The 25,071-nt window shown below is 41.4% G+C and overlaps 1 protein-coding gene across 1 annotated transcript; it reads left to right on the top strand.

Moving 5' to 3' along the window:
• Positions 1-3,266: 3,266 nt before the first annotated feature.
• On the top strand, positions 3,267-24,143 carry LOC127573814 (E3 ubiquitin-protein ligase MSL2-like). The gene is made up of 2 exons (XM_052022321.1): positions 3,267-3,413; positions 23,137-24,143. The coding sequence occupies exons 1-2, from the start codon at positions 3,272-3,274 to the stop codon at positions 24,141-24,143; spliced, it is 1,149 nt and encodes a 382-aa protein (XP_051878281.1). The 5' UTR covers positions 3,267-3,271.
• The last annotated feature ends 928 nt before the right edge of the window (positions 24,144-25,071 follow it).

Below are 25,071 nucleotides of genomic sequence, written 5' to 3'. Positions count from 1 at the left end.
TACAAATTTGGTGCTGCCTGCAAATATTGAAGTGGTACATTGAATTCTTGAGTTCATATCATTTGTGTAAATTAGGAAAACTGGTATAAGCACCATTCCCTTTTGAAATGTTACTTCCTACTTTTTTTTAACCAGGTTGCTATCCATTTTCTTAAATGCTGCTGGATTTCAAATGCTCAGATTCAAAAGCCTGTTGAAAAGCTGCATATATTCGATTTCTCTGTGCAAGCTAATATTCAGTTATTTTTCCAAATAAATAAAACCTTATGCAAAGTTGCAAGTGCACTACCGAACACTTCAGAAGTATTATTGTGTCTATAAAGATTTATCATTATTGCAATGCAGGGAAGTTGGTAGCTAAACGCAAATTACAGTAATATAAATGACTACATGTGATAGCCAATTTTTGCTTTAATTGCACAGATAAGAACATAAGAAAGAACAGGAGTAGACTATTCCACCCCTCGAGCCTGCTCTGCCATTCAAAAGATCGTAGCTGATCTCTTACCTCAACATTATTTTCCTCCCATGTGCCCATACCCCTTGATTCCTCTAATATTTGGAAATCTATGGCTGTGCTATGAATGCATCCAATCAACCAAGTTTGTACAACGCTATGCGGAGAGGGTTCCAAAGATTCACCACCCTCTCAGTGATGAAATACCCTTTTGGCCTACCCCTTATTTTAAGACTGTGACCCTTAGTTTTGGAAGTCATAGCCAGGAGAAATCATCCTTCTGCTTCTACACTATCAAGCCCTTTAAGTATTTTGCATGGCTTATTGAGGTCACTTTTCACTTCTCATTCTTCTAAACTCCTTGGAATAGAGACCTGGCCTACTCCATCATTTCTTATAGCAGACTTGCCATCCCAGGTACCAGTATAGTGAACACTAAATGCACTCCGTCCATAGCAAGGCCATCGTCCTTTTGGTCAGGAGACCGAAAGGCCGTATATAATTCTTGTAAGGTGTCCCTGCCCTTAAATTCTCTTGCAATAAAGGCTAATCTACAATTTGCTTTCCCAAATGCTTGTTATATGTGCACGTTTGCATTCTGTGATTTACTACAGGACCTCCAAGATCACTTTGAATGTCAACATTTCCCAATCTCTTTTTAAAAACAAATTTTCACCTACCGAAGTAGACAACCTCATTTTTGACATTGTACTCAGTTTTGCATGCTATTGCTCATTCAACTTGTCTGTATCCCCTTGAAGCCTATCTTCCACTTTATTCCCCCTGGAAATGTTACATTTAGTCTGCTCAGCCATATTATCAATATAGATTTTGAATAGTTGATGCTCAAGCACCGATATCCATGGCCTGCCACTAATCCTAGTCTGCAGGGACCAGTTTATCTCTACTGTCTACTGTTTGTTAAACAGCTCTCAATCCACAAATGGTATATTACCCCGAATTCTATACTTCAACCTTGTTCAGCAACCACTGTGAGAGACCTTAATGGAAGTCTTCTGAAAATTCAATATATCCACTGGAGGTTCCTCTTCTATTAGATACATCCTCAGAACGCCAATAGATTAGCCAACATGATTTCCCTTTCGTAATCCCATGTTATCTCTATTCAATCATTTTCTAAGTGTTTTGATATTCTCTATAAGAATCCAATATTTTCCCCAACTATAGATGTCATGTTAACAAGTTAGTAGTTACTTGATTTCTTTGGCTCTCTTTTAAATAATGGAATCATTAACTACTATCCAATCTGCAGAAAGTGATATCCATGGAATGTTGATAATATCATAACCACAGCATTTATTATCTCCATTGTCACCTTTTTCAAAACTTGGATGTATTTCATCTGGCTCTTGGGATTTCAGTTTTCAGGTGCATTAACCTGTGTAATGAAATTTATTTACTAATAGTAATTAATTTCTGTTCCACAAGACGGTTCTTCAGTATTTCTGGAAAGATTTTTGTCTTTGTGAATTCCTCTGCTATTTCCCTTCTCTTTTCCTTCCTTCCCTTTCTCCACCCTCCCCCCCCCCCCCCCCACTCCCAAAATTTTAAATTCACCAGTCTGTAAGGGACCCACATTGACCCACCCTACGCTTTTACATGCCAATAGAAGCTTTTCTAATCAGTTTTAATGTTCCTTACTAGTTTACTTGTTATTCTATTTATCTCTTTATTAACTTTTTGATCATCCTTTGCTGAATTCTAAAACATTCCTGAGGTTTATTGCTTCTGCTGGCATCTTTATCAACCTTGTATGTTTAATTTCTCATGTAATCCATTCTTGGAACATTTTTCCTATTGTTTATGTACTTTATATGAATATGCATTTGTTACAAATCATTTCTTTAAAGGCTAGCCATTTGCTATCCACTGTCATACTCTGACATAATTCTGTAATATACCACTTTTGTTTAGATTGGAAACTCTGACCAGATTGAACTATATTGCTTTCATATTTAAAATTCTAACATATTCACTTTCCTAGGGGCCTCTACAATAAAGTTTTTTTAAACTAAACCTTTCTCGTTGCACAGAACTGGATCTACAATAGCCAACATTTCGATCCAGAGATCCATCTCAAGTTTATTGTCATGGCCATATATCCCCAGGGTATGAAAATTAGCTTTTTGCTGCAGCAGTGCTGTATATTACAAACACAAATTACATAAATTATACATAATCATGTATATTCCAGGAATTCATCCACTGCATTTATCTATCCCAGACTATTTTTCTGCCCTAATCCCACATTCGTTTATTTCTCTAAAACACAAATCACAATGATTCATCAACCTCAAGAAGTTTCTCTTCATTCCAATCCTAAATGGACTATCCACCAATTCATGGCACAATTTGCATTAATATTTTTAAGCTGATTACAAACTTTGTGAAATTGCTGATTAGCTGAAGTATTAGCCTTTGGAGTCAATTTTCAGGGAGGACGACGATAGATTTTCAAAGTGCGTTTCCCCATGATTTTGTAACAAATAGTTGCTTCGGCACACCTAGTAGGTCTGTATTATCTGGCATGGTTCAGCCCTAGAAACCACTTTGGCTGGCAAATTAATAATAACCACCTGCCATTAACTCAGCCAAAGTGCAGCATTTGAATTGAGAACTTCCCGCCAAGACAGAGATTGAAATCCCAACCGACCAATTGGCTGCCGGTTACCAGCAGATTCCAACGTTCATTGGTCTGTGTTTGCTTTGGATAAGCCAATCAGTGTAAAAGGGGGGGGGGGCCTCCATTGCCGTCCATGTTGTTCTCTCCAGGGGACGACCATGAACCCCGCCATGGCCACAGAGATCTACGTCGCTGCCTGCCGCTGCGCCATGCTGTTGCCGTCGGGTTGCGGCACCGAGTCCGAGCAGGTGCGGGCCGATCTCAGCCGGTTGGTGCCTTTCCTGCGCCAGTGGCTTTCCTGCGCCGTGTGCGGTAAGCGAACGTCGAAATGAGAAGGCCCAATGGACAGCTGGACCAACAGGCACTTGGCCTCATGATAAACTGCGGGACGTAAAAACGTGGCAACTGATCAACAGCTGGGCCATTGATCAACAACTGGACATTCATAGCTGGCTGTTGATCAACAGCTGGAGTGATTACTAGCTGGATTATCGATCAGCAGCTGGACTGATTATTAGTTGACCATTGATCAACAACTGGACTGATTAATAGCTGGGCCAATTATAAAATCCAATTTATTGAAGAACAACCAGACTATCGATAAACGTTGTCATGATAAGTGACTGATTATGAATTGCCGGTCCACTGATAAGCAGCTGAACTAATGATAAAAAACTGATTAATTGGAGCAATAGGCTTGATGAATGCCTGGCCTTATGACAAGCTGTTGAAATTATGAACAGTTGGACTCTTCATCCTCTTGGGTAGTTTTATGGGTTTTGATGTTGCTAAGGCCATTGTAAGAACTTCAGATTAACAGCTGAACTACTAAACATCTGACCCACTGACAAATAGCTCTTATAATAAGCATAAATAATAACAAACTGTTGAAAATACTCAACTGGTTAGGCAGCATCAGCAAAGAGAGAAAGTTAACATTTTAGAAGGATGATCTTCAGTTTATGATCAGAACTAGACTAATAACCAAACATAATGGATTTTCTTTAAACATAATTAAATGTTTGCCTATGGTTCAGGGTTTAGTGCGTTGCCCAAATGCAAGTTTATTATTACTCAGACACAGAAACTGTTACAGATAACCAATAAATTCATGCAACCTGGTTCCTCGCACACATAAAGGGTGGGTTCCTGTAGGTATTTGACTGCATGTGAGTTCTTCCCCTGACGGCTGTTAACTGTTCTCCTTATCCTTTCACCAAACTTCAAAATTTTCTTCTTTGCTCTTATCTGGTCATATTATGTTAATAGATGTGTGATCTGTCCAGACCTACAGACTTGTGTTGCAGAGGAGATATCCCAGTTGTATATTCATTAGATTTCCTTCCCTCCCCCCTCCATCGTTACAGCTAAACTGCCATATTCACACCTACTCTTTCTTGACAAAATTTCAGGATATGATTACTTAAAATGGGATACTTAAAACTGAAATTTCTTTGTTAAGGAAGTATAAAAAATAAGATGCAATGCCGAACCAATGATAAGCAGCAGGTCTAATGATAAAGAGCTGGATGAAAAGAAAACCACTGGCACACTGAAGAACAGTTGGATTAATAAATAGCTGGACTAATGATAAATTGCTGATCCACTAATAAACAGTTGGATTAATGGTAAACTACCACACTTAATACAAACAATTGGACTAAAATAACTGGTGGCTTAGGGATAACTGACCTCTCAGTCACTGTTCTATGATTAGCAGCTGGCCTAATAAACAGCAGGCTTGATACATTGAAGGTCTAAGATAAAAAGCTGATCTCGTAATAGAGAAATCCACAGAAAGCTCAGAAGAAACTTTACCAAAGAATGGTGAGAATATGGAATTTGCTAATTTAACCACAGGGAGTGGTTAAAATGGATATTGTAGATATATTTTCAGGGAAAGTAGACAAACAAATGAGGGAGACGGGAATAAGATAAGATATCTTTATTAGTCACATGTACATCGAAACACACAGTGAAATGCATCTTTTGCATAGAGTGTTCTGGGGGCAGCCCGCAAGTGTCGCCATGCTTCCGACGCCAACATAGCATGCCCGCAACTTCCTGACCCGTACGTCTTTAGAATGGGAGGAAACTGGAGCACCCGGAGGAGACCCACGCAAACACGGGCAGAATGTACAAATTCCTTACAGACAGCGGCCAGAATTGAACCCAGGTCACTGGTGCTGTAATAGCGTTACGCTAACCGCTACACTACCATGCATACTAATAGATGAGGAAGGAAAAGAGGACACTTAAGTGAAGCATTTAGCATGAGCTGGTTGCACCCAATGGCATGTTTCTGTGCCATATATCTTATGTATAGTGAAGTGTTACATTAACATAGGATAAAGTGTGATGTTTTATGTTAACAATTGGCCCATAGAAAGAAATTATTGAAGAACTTTCATTGAGAGATACAGGATATAAACAGGCTTTTTGGCCCACTGAGTCTGTGCCAACTATCAACCACCCATTTGCAATGATCCTATATTAATACTGTTTTTATTCTCACCACAACTCCCCACAAATTCTACCACTTACTTATACACTAGGAGCAATTTACAGGGACCAATTAACCTACCAGCCCACATTTATTTGGGCTTCAGGAGGAAACCAGAGCACCCAAAGGGAACACGTGGTCACTGGGAGAATGTGCAAACTCCACACAGACAGCACCCGAGGCCACTATTGAACCCAGGCACTGCAGCAGTGACTCTAATAGCTGCACCACTGACAACTTTCCTCACATTTGACAACATGTCGCTCTTAAAATTGCAGACTTGTCAGCCTTAATAATGTTCTCAAGTCTCAGATTGTGACGACCCACAGAATTCTGAATCAGAACTGAAAGTGCTAATCTCAGGGAAGGTGATGATTTTACACTGGAGTTTTAAATTCAGAACATAATACAGGCTAAAGTTATTGTAGTCCTTTCAACTTTAGAATCATTCTTGTGAGATCTGTACATGGATGAGTTATGAAAACAGTAACAGCCCCTATTTTTTTATTTGGCCCCAAACACATTTTGGATGTGTCAAAAATAGTTTGCGAACCCTCAATGTTCAGTATGTAAGGGAAAGAGATGACTATTGTGGATAAAACTCTGCAGACATTTCCAATGGAAACCAATGGGATAGAGCCACAAATCCTAGACCACTGCCTGCAGGTAACCAACAAAGAATGTGAAGAAACCTTGAAGTAATAAAATTGCAGAATAAGATCTCAGGGTGCGTTTCAAATCTGACATACTTCAAACCACCCCTTTCCGTCCTCCATCACCACTACTTCCAAAAAGAAAAATTATTTGTCAGTTTTGTCACAAAGCAGTCTTGGTATTGTTAAAAATGATATTAATCCCACAGTTACAGCCAATGGGCCAGGTATTTGCAGCCTGGCAGCACTGGCATCATCCGAGAGCTTCGACACATAATCTGTGTTGGCTAATCATTGTTTCACTGGAGGAATGCATTTGTTCCAAACAATATGTTTCTGATGACTGGTCATATTACAGCCTTCAGGACTTGCCACTGGGTTCAACAATTTCAGATAACTAGCCTTTCTGCTTTGCATCAACCTGGCTTGCTCTGTTGAAAAGTCATCAACCTGGAATGTTAATTCCATTTCTCTCTTCGCATGTGGTACCTGCCTGCTGAGTATTTTGAGCATTTTTTTTTAATTTTAGGTTTCCAGTATCAGCAGTGATTTGGTTATGTTTGATTTTTTTTCTTTTTCTTCTCGCTCTCTACTCTTCATTCGTCTCCTAGTTACATTTCTTCCAGATAGGTCATCTGCAATTAACTAGTCTTTATCATCTCTTTAGCTAGCACTGCCACAACAAGTTTTCTTCAGTTGCTCACAGCACTGTCACCATTCCATTTGTTCTATCTAACCCTCCCCTCATTCAAATTAAAGCATGTTTTTTCCCTGTGTGATTAAAAAAAAGTTCAGTTTCTTTCTTGACAGACGCTGCATGAGTTGCTGAGTACTTCCAGCATTTTCTTTCTTACTTTCTAATGATCTCTTAAATTAAAGGCCCATTTGCCTGTACAGGGACAGTATACATAATCACGTACTAAGATGTAAGTACTTAGCCTGGTAAAACAGATAAAACCCAGAAACAACATCCCCAAAGACTAATTTGATTGGTGAATCAAATACTTCCTGCTTTGGTAATGGTAGTATACATCTCCATTAATTCATAATTTTTATGGTCTCTTGCACAGTAACTGAACATAATAGTTTAATTGTAACCTTATACAATTTTGTTTGTGACCTGTTTCAACATCACAACCAAAATTTTGCTACAAATGATCCTGTACAGCAGCTTTTGTAATTAACAATTGAATCCTGATATGAATATTGACATCAACTTCCCCTTCATAATTTTGGAATATGTAGTTCCACCAAGGTGTTGAAAATGATCCATATTGTTACTATCTGCAGAGAACTACTGGCTGACTGGTGCATATGTCATTGTGTTCTGGCAGTACATTGTGCACTGGAAGACAGATGTGAATGTGTCTGAACTCTTATTCTGTCTCTTGACTCACCCTTAAACTGTCAAGCATGAGCTTTCAGAAGGACATCAGGATGGTCAATGTCCAGATCCTCAATTTGCTCTGTCTGAATTTTAATCGCTACTATAGGCCTGCCCTGCCTCACAGGATAGCCGTGGTGATCAGGTCTTGAGCTTGGTGAGAACCATTCGGCTACAAAAATGAAGCACAGGCCCAGCCCAGTGTTTATTTAAGATAAATATTAGACTTACTTGAAGGATTTGCATTTCACAGATCAATGCATTTCACATATTAAGGGGCTTCAGCGTAAATGGACTAGGAAAGGTAGGTGACTTGAGTTAAGGAAGGGGTATGAGTGCGGTTTCCTGTACTCGGTGTCAGATGTGGGAGTTCCCGGAGTCTCTCTGCCTCTGGGAAGGCTACATCTGCACCCGGTGTGTCGAGCTGCAGCTCCTGAGGGACCGTGTTAAGGAACTGGAGATGCAGCTCGATGACCTTTGTCTGGTCAGGGAGAATGAGGAGGTGATAGAAGTTATAGGCAGGTGGTCATACCAGGACCACGGGAGTCAGGCAAGTGGGTCACAGTCAGGAGGGGGAAGGGGAAGAGTCAGGTACCAGAGAGTACCCCTGTGGCTGTACCCCTTGACAATAAGTACTCCTGCTTGAGTACTGTTGGGGGAGACAGCTTACCTGGGGGAAGCAACAGTGGCAGTGTCTCTGGCACAGAGTCTGGCCCTGTGGCTCAGAAGGGTAGGGAAGGAGAGGGGAGGGCACTAGTGATAGGGGACTCTGTAGTTAGGTGGGCAGACAAGCGATTCTGTGGACGCAGGAAAGAAGCTCGGAAGGTAGTTTGCCTCCCAGGTGCCAGGGTCCAGGATATTTCAGATCGCGTTCAAGATATCCTGAAAGGGGAGGGAGAACAGCCAGAGGTCATGCTACATATTGGTATCAACGACATAGGTAGGGAAAGGAATGAGGTCCTGAAAAAAGACTATAGAGAATTAGGAAGGAAGTTGAGAAGCAGGACCTCAAAGGTAGTAACTTCCGGATTACTGCCTGTGCTAAGTGACAGTGGGTATAGGAACAGAATGAGGAGGAGGTTAAATGTGTGGCTGAGGGATTGGAGTAAGGAGCAGGGATTCAGATTTCTGGATCATTGGAGCCTCTTTTGGGGCAGGTATGACCTGTTCAAAGAGGACGGGTTGCACTTGAATCCCAGGGGGACCAATATCCTGGCGGGGAGGTTTGCTAAGGCTACTGGGGAGAGTTTAAACTAGAATTGTTGGGGGGTGGGATCCGAACTGGAGAGACTGGGGAAGAGGTGTTTGGCTCTCAAACAGAGAAAGCTAGTAGTAGGTACGATAGGCAGGTGATAGAGAAGGGACGTGCTCAGACAGGTTTGAGGTGTGTCTATTTTAACGCAAGGAGTATTGTGAACAAGGCAGATGAGCTTAGAGCTTGGATCAATACTTGGAGCTATGTTGTGGTGGCCATTACGGAGACTTGGATGGCTCAGGGACTGGAATGGTTGCTTCAAGTGCCGGGTTTTAGATGTTTCAGAAAGGACAGGGAGGGAGGCGAAAGAGGTGGGGGAGTGGCACTGTTGATCAGAGATAGTGTCATGGCTGTGGAAAAGGTGGACGTCATGGAGGGATTGTCTACGGAGTCTCTGTGGGTGGAGATTAGGAACAGGAAGGGGTCATTAACTTGGTGTTTTTTATAGGCCGCCCAGTAGTAACAAGGATATTGAGGAGCACATAGGGAAGCAGGTCCTAGAAAGGTGTGAGAATAACAGCGTTGTTGTGATGGGGGATTTTAATTTGCCAAACATCGATTGGCATCTCCAGACAGTGAGGGGTTTAGATGGGGTGGTGTTTGTTAAGTGTGTTCAGGAAGGGTTCTTGACACAATATGTAGATAGGCCTACAAGAGGAGAGGCTGTGCTTGATTTGGTATTGGGAAATGAACCTGGTCAGATGTCAGATCTCTCAGTGGGTGAACATTTTGGTGAAAGTGATCATAATTCTATCTCCTTTATGTTAGCACTGGAGAGAGATAGGAACAGACAGACTAGAAAGGCATTTACTTGGAGTAAAGGGAATTATGAGGCTCTCAGGCAGAAAATTGGAAGATTAAATTGGGAACAGATGTTCTCAGGGAAAAGTATGGAAGAAATGTGGCAAATATTCAGGGGATATTTGTGTGGAGTTCTGCATAGGCATGTTCCAATGAGACCGGGGAGTCACGAGAGGATACAGGAACCGTCGTGTACAAAGGCTATAATAAATCTAGTCAAAAGGAAAAGAAAAGCTTACAAAAGGTACAGAGAGCTAGGTAATGTTAGAGATCTGGAAGAGTATAAGGTTAATAGGAAGGAGCTTAAGAAGGAGATTAGGAGAGCCAGAAGGGGCCATGAGAAGGCCTTGGCGGGCAGGATTAAGGAAAACCCCAAGGCATTCTACAAGTATGTGAAGAGCAAGAGGATAAGATGCGAAAGAATAGGGCCAATCAAGTGCCGCGGTGGGAAAGTGTGTATGGATCCAGAAGAAATAGCGGAGGTACTTAATGAATACTTACGTCAGTATTCACTACGGAAAAAGATCTGGGGGATTGTAGTGGGGACTTGCAGCGGGCTGAAAAGCTTGAGCATGTAGATATTAGGAAAGAGGAGGTGCTGAAACTTTTGGAAAGCATCAAGTTGGATAAGTCGCCGGGACCGGATGAGGTGTACCCTAGGCTGCTGTGGGAGGCGAGGGAAGAGATTGCGGAGCCTCTGACGATGATCTTTGCATCGTCGATGGAGACGGGAGAGGTTCCGGAAGATTGGAGGGTTGCGGATGTTGTTCCCTTATTCAAGAAAGGGAGTAGGGATAGCCCAGGGAATTATAGACTGGTGAATCTTACCTCAGTGGTTGGTAAGCTAATGGAGAAGATCCTGAGAGGCAGGATTTATGAACATTTGGAGAGGTATAATATGATTAGGAATAGTCAGCATGGATTTGTCAAGGGCAGGTCATGCCTTACAAGCCTGATTAAATTTTTTGAGGATGTGACTAAACACATCGATGAAGGGAGAGCAGTAGATATAGTATGTATGGATTTCAGCAAGGCGGTTGATAAGGTACCCCATGCAAGGCTAATTGAGAAAGTAAGGAGGCATGGGATCCAAGGGGACATTGCAGTGTGGATCCAGAACTGTCTGGCCCACAGAAGGCAAAGAGTGGTTGTTGAAGGGTCGTATTCTGAGTGGAGGTAGGTGACCAGTGGTGTACCTCAGGGATCTGTACTGGGACCCTTGCTCTCTGTGATTCTTATAAATGACCTGGATGAGGAAGTGGAGGGGTGGGTTAGTAAGTTTGCGGATGACACAAAGGTTGGGGGTGTTGTGGCTAGTTTGGAGGGCTGTCAGAGGTTACAGGGGGACATAGATAGGATGCAAAGTTGGGCTGAGAAGTGGCAGATGCGGTTCAACCCAGATAAGTGTGAAATGGTTCATTTTGGTAGGTCAAATATGATGGCAGAATATAATGGTAGGACTCTTGGCAGTGTGGAGGATCAGAGGGATCTTGGGGTCCGTGTCCATAGGACGCTCAAAGCGGCTGCGCAGGTTGACTCTGTGATTAAGAAGGCATATGGTGTATTGTCCTTCATCGATCGCGGAATTGAATTTAGGAGCCGTGAGGTATTGTTGCAGCTATATAGGTCCCTGGTCAGACCCCACTTGGAGTACTGTGCTCAGTTCTGGTCATTTTGTCACGAACCAGCAACAAAAGAAACACACTGAGCATGATTTAGTGTTAAAAACTATTTTATTAATCACTACTTATGATAATACGTAAAATAAAAGTAAAAATGTTAGTATGTTAGAATTCAAAAATGTTAAACCTCGAACGTTAACCCCAAAACTAAACTCTTCGTGTGTGTGTGGGTGTGGCAAAGTCCAAAACTCCCAGTTCCGGAATGGTTCTTAAAGTTCAGTTCCGCAAGCCATATGGTGAAACATGAGCAAGGGCTTCTTCAACAACCACCGTTGTCTGAAGATAAGACGTAGACGTAGAGAAACATAGAGAGAGTACATATGAAATCCAAATGTTCCACGATGGAACCCAAACGACACTTCAGTCTTTACTCGGTAGTGACTTCCTCACCCCGAAAAGCATCCGAATTGTGGTCGTCCACACACAAATACCTGTTTCCTTCTACAGGTCAGCAACAAAGTGAACTCCACCGGATTACTTCCAACTTCCATACATGGGTTTCAGTGGCAAACACAGTTATTGTTTCTCATCCATCGATAGAGAAAACAAGCAGGCTGGTGTCTCTCTCCCTTCTCTCTCTCTCTCCTTCTAACTTCTTCAACAACGTCATTACGTCCTTTATCTTCTATTGACATAAGCACGCCCCACACACACATACACACACTCTCTATCTTAAAGGGACTTTCACTGAGACCGTAACACCTCCCACCTAAAAAAAATTTTTCCCAAGAAAAATTTAACCGCGCATACAGTTAGTAATGTTAATAATTATCATGCTACACAACTACAGACTATTAGATTAGTACAGATACATGTTTCCCATTTAACATCGAGAAAGACAATCAGCAATCACATTATCTTTGCCTTTAATCTGAGTTATCATGAGATCAAACTCTTGCAAAATTAAACTCCAGTTTAACAGCCTTCTGTTCTTGTTTCTGAGCGGTGCAAACATATACACTGAAATGTTGCAAGGCTAAAACAAGCGACAGTAATTCTTTCTCTATGGTGGAATAATTCTTTTGATGCTCATTAAATTTCTTTGAAAAGTAAGCTACAGGATGGTCAATATCATCAAGGTCACCCTTCTGCAACAACACAGCTCCTGCAGCTTCATCACTGGCATCTACTGCTAATGAAAATGGCTTTTCAAAGTCAGGTGTTTTGAGCACAGGATGGTAGCATAAAATGGCTTTCAGCTTCTCAAATGCTTCTTGACAAGAATCTGTCCAAACAAACTTTACTCCCTTCTTCAGAAGATTAGTTAGGGGAAGAGCAATATCAGCAAAGTTTTTACAAAATTTTCGATGATATCCAACCATTCCCAAAAATCTTCTAACAGTCCTCGTACCTGTGGGAATAGAGAACTCAGATATTGCTTGAACTTTTGCCTGAACAGGAGCTTGCTTGCCTTGACCTACAACATAACCAAGATACATCACAGTGGCATGGCCAAATTCACTTTTAGCCAAGTTAACTGTAAGGTTAGCCTTGGAAAGTCTTTCAAACAACCTTTCTAACGCAGAGATGTGATCCTCCCATGTATCATTCCCAGTCACTAAGTCGTCAATGTAGGCATCTGTATGTTTTAACCCATGAATCGCTGAATTAATCATTCTTTGAAATGTTGCCGGAGCATTTTTCATTCCAAATGGCAAAACATTGTATTCATACAATCCAGAAGGGGTTACAAAGGCTGAAATCTCCCTTCCTCTATCTGTTAATGGAACACACCAGTACCCTTTTAATAGGTCAATCTTTGTAAGAAATTTTGCCTTTCCCACTCTGTCTATGCAATCATCCACCCTAGGAATAGGGTAAGCATCTGACTTTGTTACAGCATTCACTTTCCTGTAATCTGTGCAAAATCTAACAGTTCCATCAGGTTTAGGTACAATAACACAGGGCGAACTCCAATTTGAAGTAGAATGTCTAATAATATCATTTTCCAACATGTATTTTATTTCCTGATCAACAAGTTTACTTTTTTCCACATTCATTCGATATGGGTGTTGTTTGATTGGTTTTGCATCCCCAACATCAACATCATGGGTAATTATCGATGTTCTGTTTGGAACATCTGGGAACAAATTTTTAAATTTTAAAATTAATTCTCTCATCTGTTGTTTTTGTGAAACTTGTAAATGGTCCAACTTCGTTTCAAGGTTCTCCAGGATATTTTGGTTTTTTAGTTTTGATGGAACAATATTTGGTCTAAATTGGCCTTCCTCAACATCAACATCAGGCATTCTAGAAACAACCTTTACACCATCCACCAAGGCCACATCTGAATCCCTCTCATAATAAGGTTTTAGCATGTTTACATGACAGAGTTGTGTTTTCTTGCGTCTATCTGGTGTTTTGATTATATATATTAAATCAGTCACTCGAGATTCAATAGCATAGGGTCCAGAAAAACGAGATTGCAATGGATTATTTTGGCTAGGGAAAAATACCAACACCTTTTGCCCCACTGCAAATGTCCTAGGCCGAGCACGTCTATCAAAATATGTCTTCATTCTTATCTGGCTTGTTTTCAAATTCTCTCTCGCTAGCTGGCAGACTCTCTCCAACCGAGTTTTAAATTTTTGGACATAGTCCAACAGACTCAAGTGAACTTCCTCATTAACCCATTGCTCTCTCAACAACTCCAAAGGTCCTCTCACCTTATGTCCAAACACAAGCTCAAACGGACTAAATCCTATTGACTCCTGGATTGATTCTCTAACGGCAAACAAAAGTAAATGGATACCTTCGTCCCAATCCTTGGTGTTTTCAAAGCAATAAGTCTTCAGCATATTTTTGAGAGTAGAATGAAATCTCTCCAGAGCTCCTTGAGATTCTGGGTGATATGCAGATGATACAATCTGCTTTGCTCCCAGCTCATAGACTATTTGTTGAAAAATTTTTGACATAAAATTACTACCTTGATCAGATTGGATTTCTTTTGGCAAATCAAACAAGGTAAAAAATTTTACAAGAGCCTTTGACACCGTCTTGGCCTTAATATTTCTAAGGGGTATTGCCTCTGGAAATCTAGAAGTGGCACACATGATGGTTAACAAATACTGATTTCCAGTCTTAGACTTTGGTAAGGGGCCAACACAGTCCACAATCACCTTCGAAAAGGGTTCACCAAAAGCAGGAATTGGCTTCAAAGGAGCCACAGGGGGTTTTTGATTTGGTTTACCTACCATCTGACATGTGTGGCAGGTTCGACAAAACATCACCACATCTTTTCTCAAACCAGGCCAATAGAATTGTTTCAAGATCTTCCCTACAGTTTTATTCACACCAAAATGACCACCCAAAGGCATACTATGGGCCAGGTTTAAAATCTCATCCCTATAAACTTTTGGAACAACAACCTGATGAATAACTTCCCATTCCTCAGTAACAGGAACATGAGGAGGTCTCCATTTCCTCATTAACACTCCATTTTTGACATAGTATCCAGTTGGCACTTTTTCAATCTCCTCACATGAGAGAGCTTTTTCTTTCAATTCTGTCAACTCAGGGTCCTTTGTCTGTTCCACCATAAAATCCTTCCTCGACAAAGACAAATCTTTAAATTCAGGCTCACTATAAGGATGTTGATCCTCCAGTGAAGACAGAAAAGTCTCAGATAAGGCATCATAATTTTCTTCCTGTTTAGGACTGTCACAAGGAACTACATCAGACTGCACCGGACTGTCTGTCTTGGCTAATTCTTTAGCTCTAGCTCGAGTCACCGCACATGATGGGTAAACATCTGGATCATTCTCAGACTCATCAATCCTTGGTTTGGTTGTTAACCGTACCACAGGAACAATTTCTCCAGCTGCAAGGTCATTTCCCAATAACAAAGAAACTCCTTCCACTGGCAACCTAGGTCTTATCCCTATCTCGACTGGTCCTTCTACGAACTTTGACTTTAAAATCACCCTGTGTAAAGGGACAGACATGGTGTCACCTGTAACGCCTCGCACTAGATTTACCTCACCAGTGTCACTTTCTTCACCAAAATTTAAAACACTGTCCAGCAAGAGAGATTGACTAGCCCCAGTAACTCTAAGAATTTTCACTGGCACCTGGGGTGACCCATCATTCAGTGAAACAAAACCCTCTGATACATACGAACGGAATTCTTTTCTCACCTCCTCCAACTTTTCAGCCTTTACCTCTTGCAAGGACTGATCTTTAACAGCATCTCCTAAACCTTTTTGATTTTTAATTGCCTGAAAGCAAGCATTGGGCCCAGCTTCCTTCTTTTTCTTCAAAAGGGCACAATTAGATATCACGTGGCCAGGTTTCCTACAGTAATAACAAGTACGCTCAATGGGTTTCTCCAGCACTGGCTTCTTTTCATCTTTTCCTTTTTGATTACCTCCCAATTTAATCTCCGGTTTACCTGGATTGTCTTTGTAACTCTTTTGAAAGGTTTTAGGTTGTCCCCATTTGGATTTATGGGTTAAAGCATAATCATCTGCCAACCTAGCAGTTTCTTGTAAAGTTTCCACTGCCTTTTCATTTAAATATGTTGTTAATTCAGCTGGAACACATCTTTTAAAGTCTTCCACCAGTATCAATTCTGTCAATTTATCATAATCCCCATCTACATTTTTAGCCAGGCACCATCGTTCAAAACATATTCCCTTTCCATTGGCAAATTCCATATAAGTCTGATCTGCAGATTTCCTCAAGTTTCTAAATTTTTGTCTGTAAGCTTCAGGTACCAATTCATAGGCCTTCAATATAGCTTGTTTTACCTTGGTATAATCAGCTGCATCCTCAGCAGACAAAGCAGAATAAGCTTTTTGAGCTTTACCTTTAATCACACTCTGTACCATAAGAGCCCATCCTTTCCTTGGCCAGTTTGAACTCACAGCAACCTTTTCAAAATGTTGGAAATACTGATCAACCTGATCTTCTTCAAACGGAGGGACTAATCGAACCTCCCTGCTGGCTGAAAAACCATCATCAGAATCAGATTCCACACTCTTTTGCATCATTTGTAAATCATGCTGCCTCTGTTTCTCCTTCTCCTCACTATCCAGCTCCATCCTCTTCAATTCCATCTGCTTCATTGCTAGATCAGCCTCTATCTTCATCCGAGTTAGCTCTCGTTCAGCCTCTATCTTTAACTGGGTTTGCTCTCATTCAGCCTCTAATTTCTTTTGTCCCAACTTGAACTTCAGTCGTGTTTGTTCTAACTCCATCTTTGCTATCTGCACCTGTGCCTCAGAAATTGCTATTTCACTGCCAGGAAACTGTTTTAACACTTCCTCCTCAAACACCTTCTTTTCCACATAATGGCCAGCTATCAGTCTCTGAATATCTGCCTTTCTCATAAATCGCGTTACTGCCTCAAGATGTAACTCTGCAGCAATTTTCACCAAATCAGGCTTCCTCATCCCCTGCAATCCTCCAGGAGAGGGTTTTTTCAAAAATGTATCCATTGTTGCTGGTTTCCACACACACAAGCCAATTAAAAAGAATTTATCAGACCTCCCTCAAAAATCTTTGGATTGAATCTCGAACAAATCTCGTCAATCTGGGGAACGATCCCAGATGACACTGGTTAATCTTTGGATTGGATCCCAGACGAATCTCGTTAACCTTGGGAACTATCCCGGACGAGCCCCCAATTTTGTCACGAACCAGCAACAAAAGAAACACACTGAGCATGATTTAGTGTTAAAAACTATTTTATTAATCACTACTTATGATAATACGTAAAATAAAAGTAAAAATGTTAGTATGTTAGAATTCAAAAATGTTAAACCTCGAACGTTAACCCCAAAACTAAACTCTTCGTGTGTGTGTGGGTGTGGCAAAGTCCAAAACTCCCAGTTCCGGAATGGTTCTTAAAGTTCAGTTCCGCAAGCCATATGGTGAAACATGAGCAAGGGCTTCTTCAACAACCACCGTTGTCTGAAGATAAGACGTAGACGTAGAGAAACATAGAGAGAGTACATATGAAATCCAAATGTTCCACGATGGAACCCAAACGACACTTCAGTCTTTACTCGGTAGTGACTTCCTCACCCCGAAAAGCATCCGAATCGTGGTCGTCCACACACAAATACCTGTTTCCTTCTACAGGTCAGCAACAAAGTGAACTCCACCGGATTACTTCCAACTTCCATACATGGGTTTCAGTGGCAAACACAGTTTTTGTTTCTCATCCATCGATAGAGAAAACAAGCAGGCTGGTGTCTCTCTCCCTTCTCTCTCTCTCTCCTTCTAACTTCTTCAACAACGTCATTACGTCCTTTATCTTCTATTGACGTAAGCACGCCCCACACACACATACACACACTCTCTATCTTAAAGGGACTTTCACTGAGTCCGTAACAACCTCACTACAGGAAGGATGTGGAAGCCATAGAAAGGGTGCAGAGGAGACTTACAAGGATGCTGCCTGGAATGCGGAGCATGCCTTATGAAAGCAGGCCTTTTTTCCTTGGAGCCATGGAGGATGAGGGGGGACCTGATAGAGGTATATAAGATGATGAGAGGTATTGATCGGGTAGATAGTCAGAGGCTTTTCCCCAGGGCTGAAATGGTGGCCACAAGAGGACATAGGTTTAAGGTGCTGGGGAGTAGGTATAGAGGAGATGTCAGGGGTAAGTTTTTTATTCAGAGAGTGGTGAGTGCATGGAATGGGCTGCCGGCAACGGTGGTGGAGGCGGATACAATAGGGTCTTTTAAGAGACTGTTGGATAGGTACATGGAGCTGAGAAAAGTAGAGGGCTATGGGTAAGCCTAGTAATTTCTAGGGTAGGGACATGTTCGGCACAACTTTGTGGGCTGAAGGGCCTGAATTGTGCTGTAGTTTTTCTATGTTCTACATTCTAGATGAGGAAGCCAATTCATTGTTCATTACTTATTTTTACATTCCTTGCTAATATTTTTAAAAAGCAGCATGAAAACACCACTAAAGAATACCAATTATATTTTATACTGTCAGTGAAGGCAGCCACTCGATCCGTCTAGTCCTTGCCATCTCCCAGGAGAGTAATGTCATTAGTTCCACTCCCCTTTTCCTTAATCCCCTGTACCCATACAACTTATTTTATCTCACTCGGGCCCATCTATTCCCCTGTGGTTCTTTTTGCATTTAACCCACCACCAAGGGGTAGTTAACAGTAACTAATTAACCAGTCAGTACATCTTTCTGATGCCTGAGGCCAGGATCAAACTCGGGTTCCTGGAGCTTTGAGGTAACAGCAGTAGTTGCTGTGCCACTGTGCCAATCTATATTCTCTATTGAACAATATTTCTCTGGAAATTACCAAGATGTTGACTAAACTTTTGTCCCAAGCTGGGTTTCACTGTGATGCTGAGCAGTGTGTTTCAAAATAAAATGCAGAACATGCAGCATATCACTAATTCATATCACAGTGACGAAGCGGTTGATGCTGCTGCTTCAGCTACAGAGACCCAGATTCGACCCTGATCTTGGGTGCCATCTATGTAGAGCTTACATTAATCACCTGGGTTTCCCCTGTCTGCTCCAGTTCTTGGCATATGCCAATGATATGTTGGTTGGTAGGTTAATTGTCTACTGTAAATTTTCATTAGTGTAGGTGGGTGGCAGGAGAAGGGGAATGGAGGGAGTTGATGAGGATGCAAGAAGGGAAAAAGTATAAAATGGATTAGTGTAGATGGTTGCATGATGGTCATCACAAAAGTGTTGGGCAGAAGAGTGAGCTTCTGTGCTGCATGATTCTAAGTTAAAATCCTTGTCTTTGTCAGTTGACAGCATTCAACCTGCCATCTCTTCCTCTGTGATGTTCTACAACTGCTTCCCATTTATTTACTTTGTAATTCAGGTGTTTTATAAAATCCCCCACACCTTTGAGTTTAATGGACATTTGTGTAGAACTCAATCAAAAGCTATTTTGAAATTAAGGTATACCATATCAAATGGTTAAAACTGTCCACCAGGTTGTGTCTTAGTCAGAGTTAGTCAGACAGGACCTTCCTCCTCTGAATGCATGTTGACTTACAGAGTCATAGACACTGCAGCACAGAAACAGGCCTTTCGGCTCATCTAGTACATGCTGGCATGGTTTTCTGCCAAGTCCCATCTACCTCCACCCAGACCATATCCCTCCATACCTCTCTCATCCATGCATCTACGCAAACTTCTCTTAAATGTTATAATTGAACCCACATCCACCACTTCCGCTGGCAGCTCATTCTACACTTGCACCATCTTCTGAGTGAAGTAGTTCCCCCTCAGATTCCCCTTAAGTATTTCACCTTTCACCCTAAGCCTGTGACCTCTAGTTCTAGTCTCACCCAACCTGAGGGGAAAATACCTGCATGCATTCACCCTATACCTCGATAAGATCTCCCCTCATTCTCCTGCGCTCCAGGGAATAAAGTCCTAACCTATTCAATCTTACTCTGTAACTCAAGTCGTCAAGTCTCGGCAACATCCGTGTAAATTTTCTCTGCACTCTTTCAAGTTTATTGGTATCTTTCCTGTAGGTAGGTGACCAGAACTGTACACAATACGCTAAGTTTGGCCTCACCAACGTCTTATACAACTTCAACATAACATGCCAACTCCTGTACTCAATATGCTGATTTATGAAGGCCAATGTGCCAAAAACTCTCTGTACGACCCTATCTACCTGTGACGCTACTTTCAAGGAATTATGGATCTGTATTCCTAGGTCCCTTTGTTCTATTGCACACCTCAGTGCCCTTTGTAAGTCTTACCCTGGATTGTCCTCCTAAAATGCATCACCTCACACTTGTCTGCATTAAATTGCATCTGCCGTTTTTCAGCTCATTTTCCTAGCTGATCCAGATCACTTTGCAAGCTTTGACAGCCTTCCTCACTGTCCACTATGCCCCCATTCTTGGTGTCATCCACAAATTTGCTGGTCTAGTTTACCACATTATCATCTAAATCATTAATATAGATGATAAACAACAACGGGCCCAGCACCAATCCCTGCGGCACACCACTAGTCGCAGGCCTGCAACCAGAGAGACAACCATCTACTACCACTATCACAACCATATCCTACCACTCTCTGGCTTCTTCTGCTAAGCCAACATTGAATCCAATTGAATATTCATCCTGAATGCCAAGCAAGCAGCCTGGATAAGCCTCCCATGCGGGACTTTGTCAAAGGCCTTGCTAAGGTCCACGCAGACAACATCCATCGCCTTCCCTTGATCGACCTTCCTGGTAACCTCCTTGAAAAACTCTATAAGATTGGTTAGACATAACCTGCCACGCACAAAGCCATGTTGTCTATCCCTAATCAGGCCCTGTCTATCCAAATACTTATATATCCTGTCCTTTAGAATACCTTCAAGTAATTTACCCACGACTGACGTCAGGCTCACCGGCCTATAATTTCCCAGTTTATTCCTAGAGCCTTTCTTAAACAATGGAACAACATTTGCTATCCTCCAGTCCTCCGGCTCCTCACCCGTGGCTAAGGACGTTTTAAATACCTCTGCCAGGGCCCCTACAATTTCTGCACTAGCCTCCTACAAGGTCCAAGGGGACACCTCGTCAGGCCCTGGGGATTTATTCACCCTAATTCACCTCAAGACAGCAAGGACCTCCTCTTCCGTAATCCGGATACTGTCCATATCCTCACTACTCTTTTTCCTCAGTTTTATAGATTCTGTGTCTGTCTCTCAGGTAAATACAGATGCAAAAAATTCATTTGAGATCTCCCCCATCTCTTTTGGTTCCACGCATAAATGACCATGCTGATCTTCAAGAGGACCAATTTTGTCCCTTACTATCCTTTTGCTCTTAATATAGCTATAGAAACCCTTGGGATTCTCTTTCACCTTGTCTGCCAGAGTAACCTCATGTCCTCTTTTAGCCCTCCTGATTTCTCTCTTAAGTGTTCTCTTGTATTTCTTATACTCCTCAAGCACCTCATTTGATCCTAACTGCCTATACCTGATATGTGCTTCCTATTTCTCTACCAGGGCCTTAATATCCCTCGATAACCAAGATTCCCTAAACCTGTTAGCCTTGCCTTTTATTCTAACAGGAACATACAGATTCTGTACTCTCAGTATTTCACTTTTGAAGGCCTCCCACTTACCAAGCATCTCTTTGCTGGAAAACAACCTATCCCAATGCACGCCTGCCAGATCCCTTCTGATGCCCTCAAAATTGGCCTTCCTCCAGTTTAGAATCTTAACCCTAGGACCAGTCTTATCCTTCTCCATAATTATCTTGAAACTAATGGAATTATGATCACTAGAGCCAAAGTGTTCCCCTACACTCACTTCTATCACCTGCCCTGTCTCATTCCCTAGGAGATCCAGTATCGTGCTCTCTCTAGATGGGACCTCTACATATTGATTAAGGAAACTTTCCTGAACGCATTTAACAAACTCTATCCCATCCAGCCCTTTTACAGCATGGGAATCCCAGTCAATATGTGGAAAGTTAAAATCACCTACTATCACAACTTTATATTTCCTACAACTGTCTGCTGTCTTTCTACAAATTTGCTCCTCTAAATCCCGCTGACTATTTGGAGGTCTATAATATAGTCCCATTAACATGATCATCCCTTTTTTATTCCTCAGTTCCACTCTGGTTTCTGGTTCTCATCCCCCTGCAACTTAATCTAAACTCCCCCGCCACCTCCCCCCCCCCCCCCCCACCGAGCAGCACTAGCAAACCTGCCTGCAAGGATATTGGTCCCTCTCCAGTTCAGGTGCAAACCATCCCGTTTGTATAGATCCCACCTGCCCTGTAAGAGAGCCCAATGATCTAAAAATCTGAAGCCTTCCCTCCTGCACTATCTGCTTAGCCACGTATTAAACTGCACTATCTTCCTATTTTTTGCTTCACTAGCACGTTGCATTGGTAGCAATCCTGAGATCACCACCCTGGAGGTCCTGTCTTTTAACTTAGCACCTAACTCCCTAAACTCACTTTTCAGGATCTCATCACTTTTCCTGCCTAAGTCATTGGCACCAATGTGGACCACAACCCCTGGCTGCTCACCCTCACCCTTAAGAATGATGTAGACTCGATCCGAGGCATCTCTGACCCTGGCACCTGGGAGGCGACATACCATCCGACAGTCTCGTTCTTGTCCACAGAATCTCTGCTTCCCTGATCAATGAATCCCCTATCACTACCACTTGCCCCTTCTCCCCCCTTCTAAGCCAAAGAGCCAGACTCAGTGCCTGAGACCTGACCACTGTGGCTTTTCCCTGGTAGGTCATCCCCCCTCCCCCCCAAACACTATCTAAAATTATATACTTGTTGTTGAGGGGAATGGCCACAAGGGTACCCTGCACTGACTGCCTATTCCCTTTCCCAGGCCTAACGGTTACCCAGCTATCTGCCTCCTGCAACTTGGGTGTGACTGCTTCCTTGTAACTCCTGTCTATCAACCCCTCAGTCTCCCAAATGATTGGAAGGTCATCCAGCTCCAGTTCCCTAACATGGTCTGTAAGGAGTTGCAGCCGGATGCACAACATATGTTTGTTATTGTATCGATAATCTGCAAGTATACTCATAATCTCTTTTTTGATAATTAAAATAATTAACACTATGATTTTTTTCACTGTTGATCTATATGTGATGTTCAGACTTGTGAAGGTCATGACTACACTCAGTTAAGTAATGTAGTGACCGATTGATTGGTTTTGATGTTTGTGTCTAGATTTCTTGTAATACATAGCTTTTCTTATTTTAGTTAAATTTAAACTGCTTCACAAATACTTGTAACCATATTTGAGAACTTTGTTTCTTCAATATAGGTAACCTCCTGAGAAATCCAGTTGGTCCAAAAAAGTCAGTATGCCAGCATTTTGTTTGTAAAAGATGTACAGGGCAGAAAATGCAAATGAAACCTTTCTGCAGTTGGTGCAAAGACCATGGAACATTTGTGGAAAATGAACAACTTCGTATTCTTCTCACTTGTTATAAGAAACTTTGTGACTATATAGCTAGTTGTGCCATAATGGAGGATTTTTCAGAAAACAACACCTTACCAGTTAACTTGAATATTTTGTTAGAAGAAGGCATGATGCTGGTGCAGGATGAAATCGAGTCCAGTGTGTTATGTTGCACAGAAAAGGCTATGAAAATAATAAGTAAACTGACTCCACTCCAGGTGGTGCAAGTGCAGGTGGTGCAAAAATCTATCATTTCAAATCAACCAAACGACATTGTCAATGTCAGTGTAAAAGACAGGAAAAAAGCTGTTAATGTCTTTACTAGAAAGATTTGCAAACAAAGCTTGTTACAGAACGACGGCAGCTGTAATGTTGAAGATAATGAGGATGAAAGCATAATTCAAGCATCCACTGAACAGATTCCTACATCATCCATGCTGCAATATGACAAAAGTTCACCTAACTTAAAGAAACCCACAGATAATAGACATTGTATTGTCACTGAAAGATTGAAAAATATGGTTAAAAGTTACAATGCTAAATATAAAACAGTAAAGAGGTTAGGAATTCAAGAATATGCTAGTTCAGTGAAATCTGTGTATAAAAAGCCAAGAGGGAAACCTGGGTGTAAATGTGGTCGTGCAGCATGTGCCCCAAGTGTTTTGACTTGCAGGGGTCAGAGGTGCCCTTGTTATGCAAATCGTAGGGCTTGTTTAGATTGTATCTGCTGTGGCTGTAACAATTCCTACATGGAAAACGGTCGGAAAAAATTGGAATCCTTTGCTGTTCCAGAAATAGCTCATAAGCAGAGCAAATTACTAAAGAGTGTTGATAATTCAAGTTCAATAGGTCATACAAAACAGATGTAATTCTTTATATAAATGGCACTAAGTATAAAATATTAGCAGAAATCTTGAAACAGTTTAATTGATTGAAGAAAGAAGGTCAACATTTTGAACATAACAAACCAATTTACATTGCAGTTTCTGTTTGGTTAAGTGTCTTAGTGTTCTAATCCTGGCATGGAAGATTTTCTACTTGTCTTTCTAGGAACCAGCGTGCATTTCTTAGCCACCTACTACTGCAAAGCAGCTTCGCTGATCTTTTAAAATCAGAATGCACTGGAAGGAAATAAAATTGTTTACCTGACAAGAAGTATTATACCCTTTGCAGAGCTTCTCCAAAGATAAGGCTTCATTCAAAATAGACTGGCATTAAGTAAGAGCAGATAAAAACAGGGAAAATGGGGATATAACACAAAAAAGTAATTGACAGATAGAATGATGATATACGAAAATATAATAAAAATAACATCCAAAGGGTGTGGATATAATTTTGAACGCATGAGTTCACTTAGTATGTTGTTCTTAGATCCTGTTCTTTCTATGTAGAGGCTAGAAGTGCTCAAAAGCACCCCGCCCCCACCAAAAACAAACATAAGAAAGCTAAAAGTGAAGTTCATAATTGCTCTTTTTCATGGTATGAAGCGTTCTGCCTATTTAAATATGATTATATGACCATTCATTACTATCTTTGGAGTATTTGAAAATTAGTTCTTGCATCAAAGAGGAATTCTCATCCTTAGGAATCTTCTAAGTTCAAGCAATAAAAAGTAAATTAACCGGAATGCCTCCTGCTATCTTTTTCCCCAAAAAGATGTTGTTGATATGTAATATTATCCCTATCTGAAATGTTCAGCATGGAACACCTATATAGTGTTTTTTTTTAAGTTCTTCAAAAAATACTGTTAGGTGTGGTGGTGAAGAAGAAAGAAGAATTTTGCAAGACTGATTTCGG

This window comes from Pristis pectinata, chromosome 8 (genome assembly GCF_009764475.1).
Source record: "Pristis pectinata isolate sPriPec2 chromosome 8, sPriPec2.1.pri, whole genome shotgun sequence".
Lineage (NCBI taxonomy): Eukaryota > Metazoa > Chordata > Chondrichthyes > Rhinopristiformes > Pristidae > Pristis > Pristis pectinata.
This window is presented reverse-complemented; position numbering and strand designations above follow the sequence as displayed.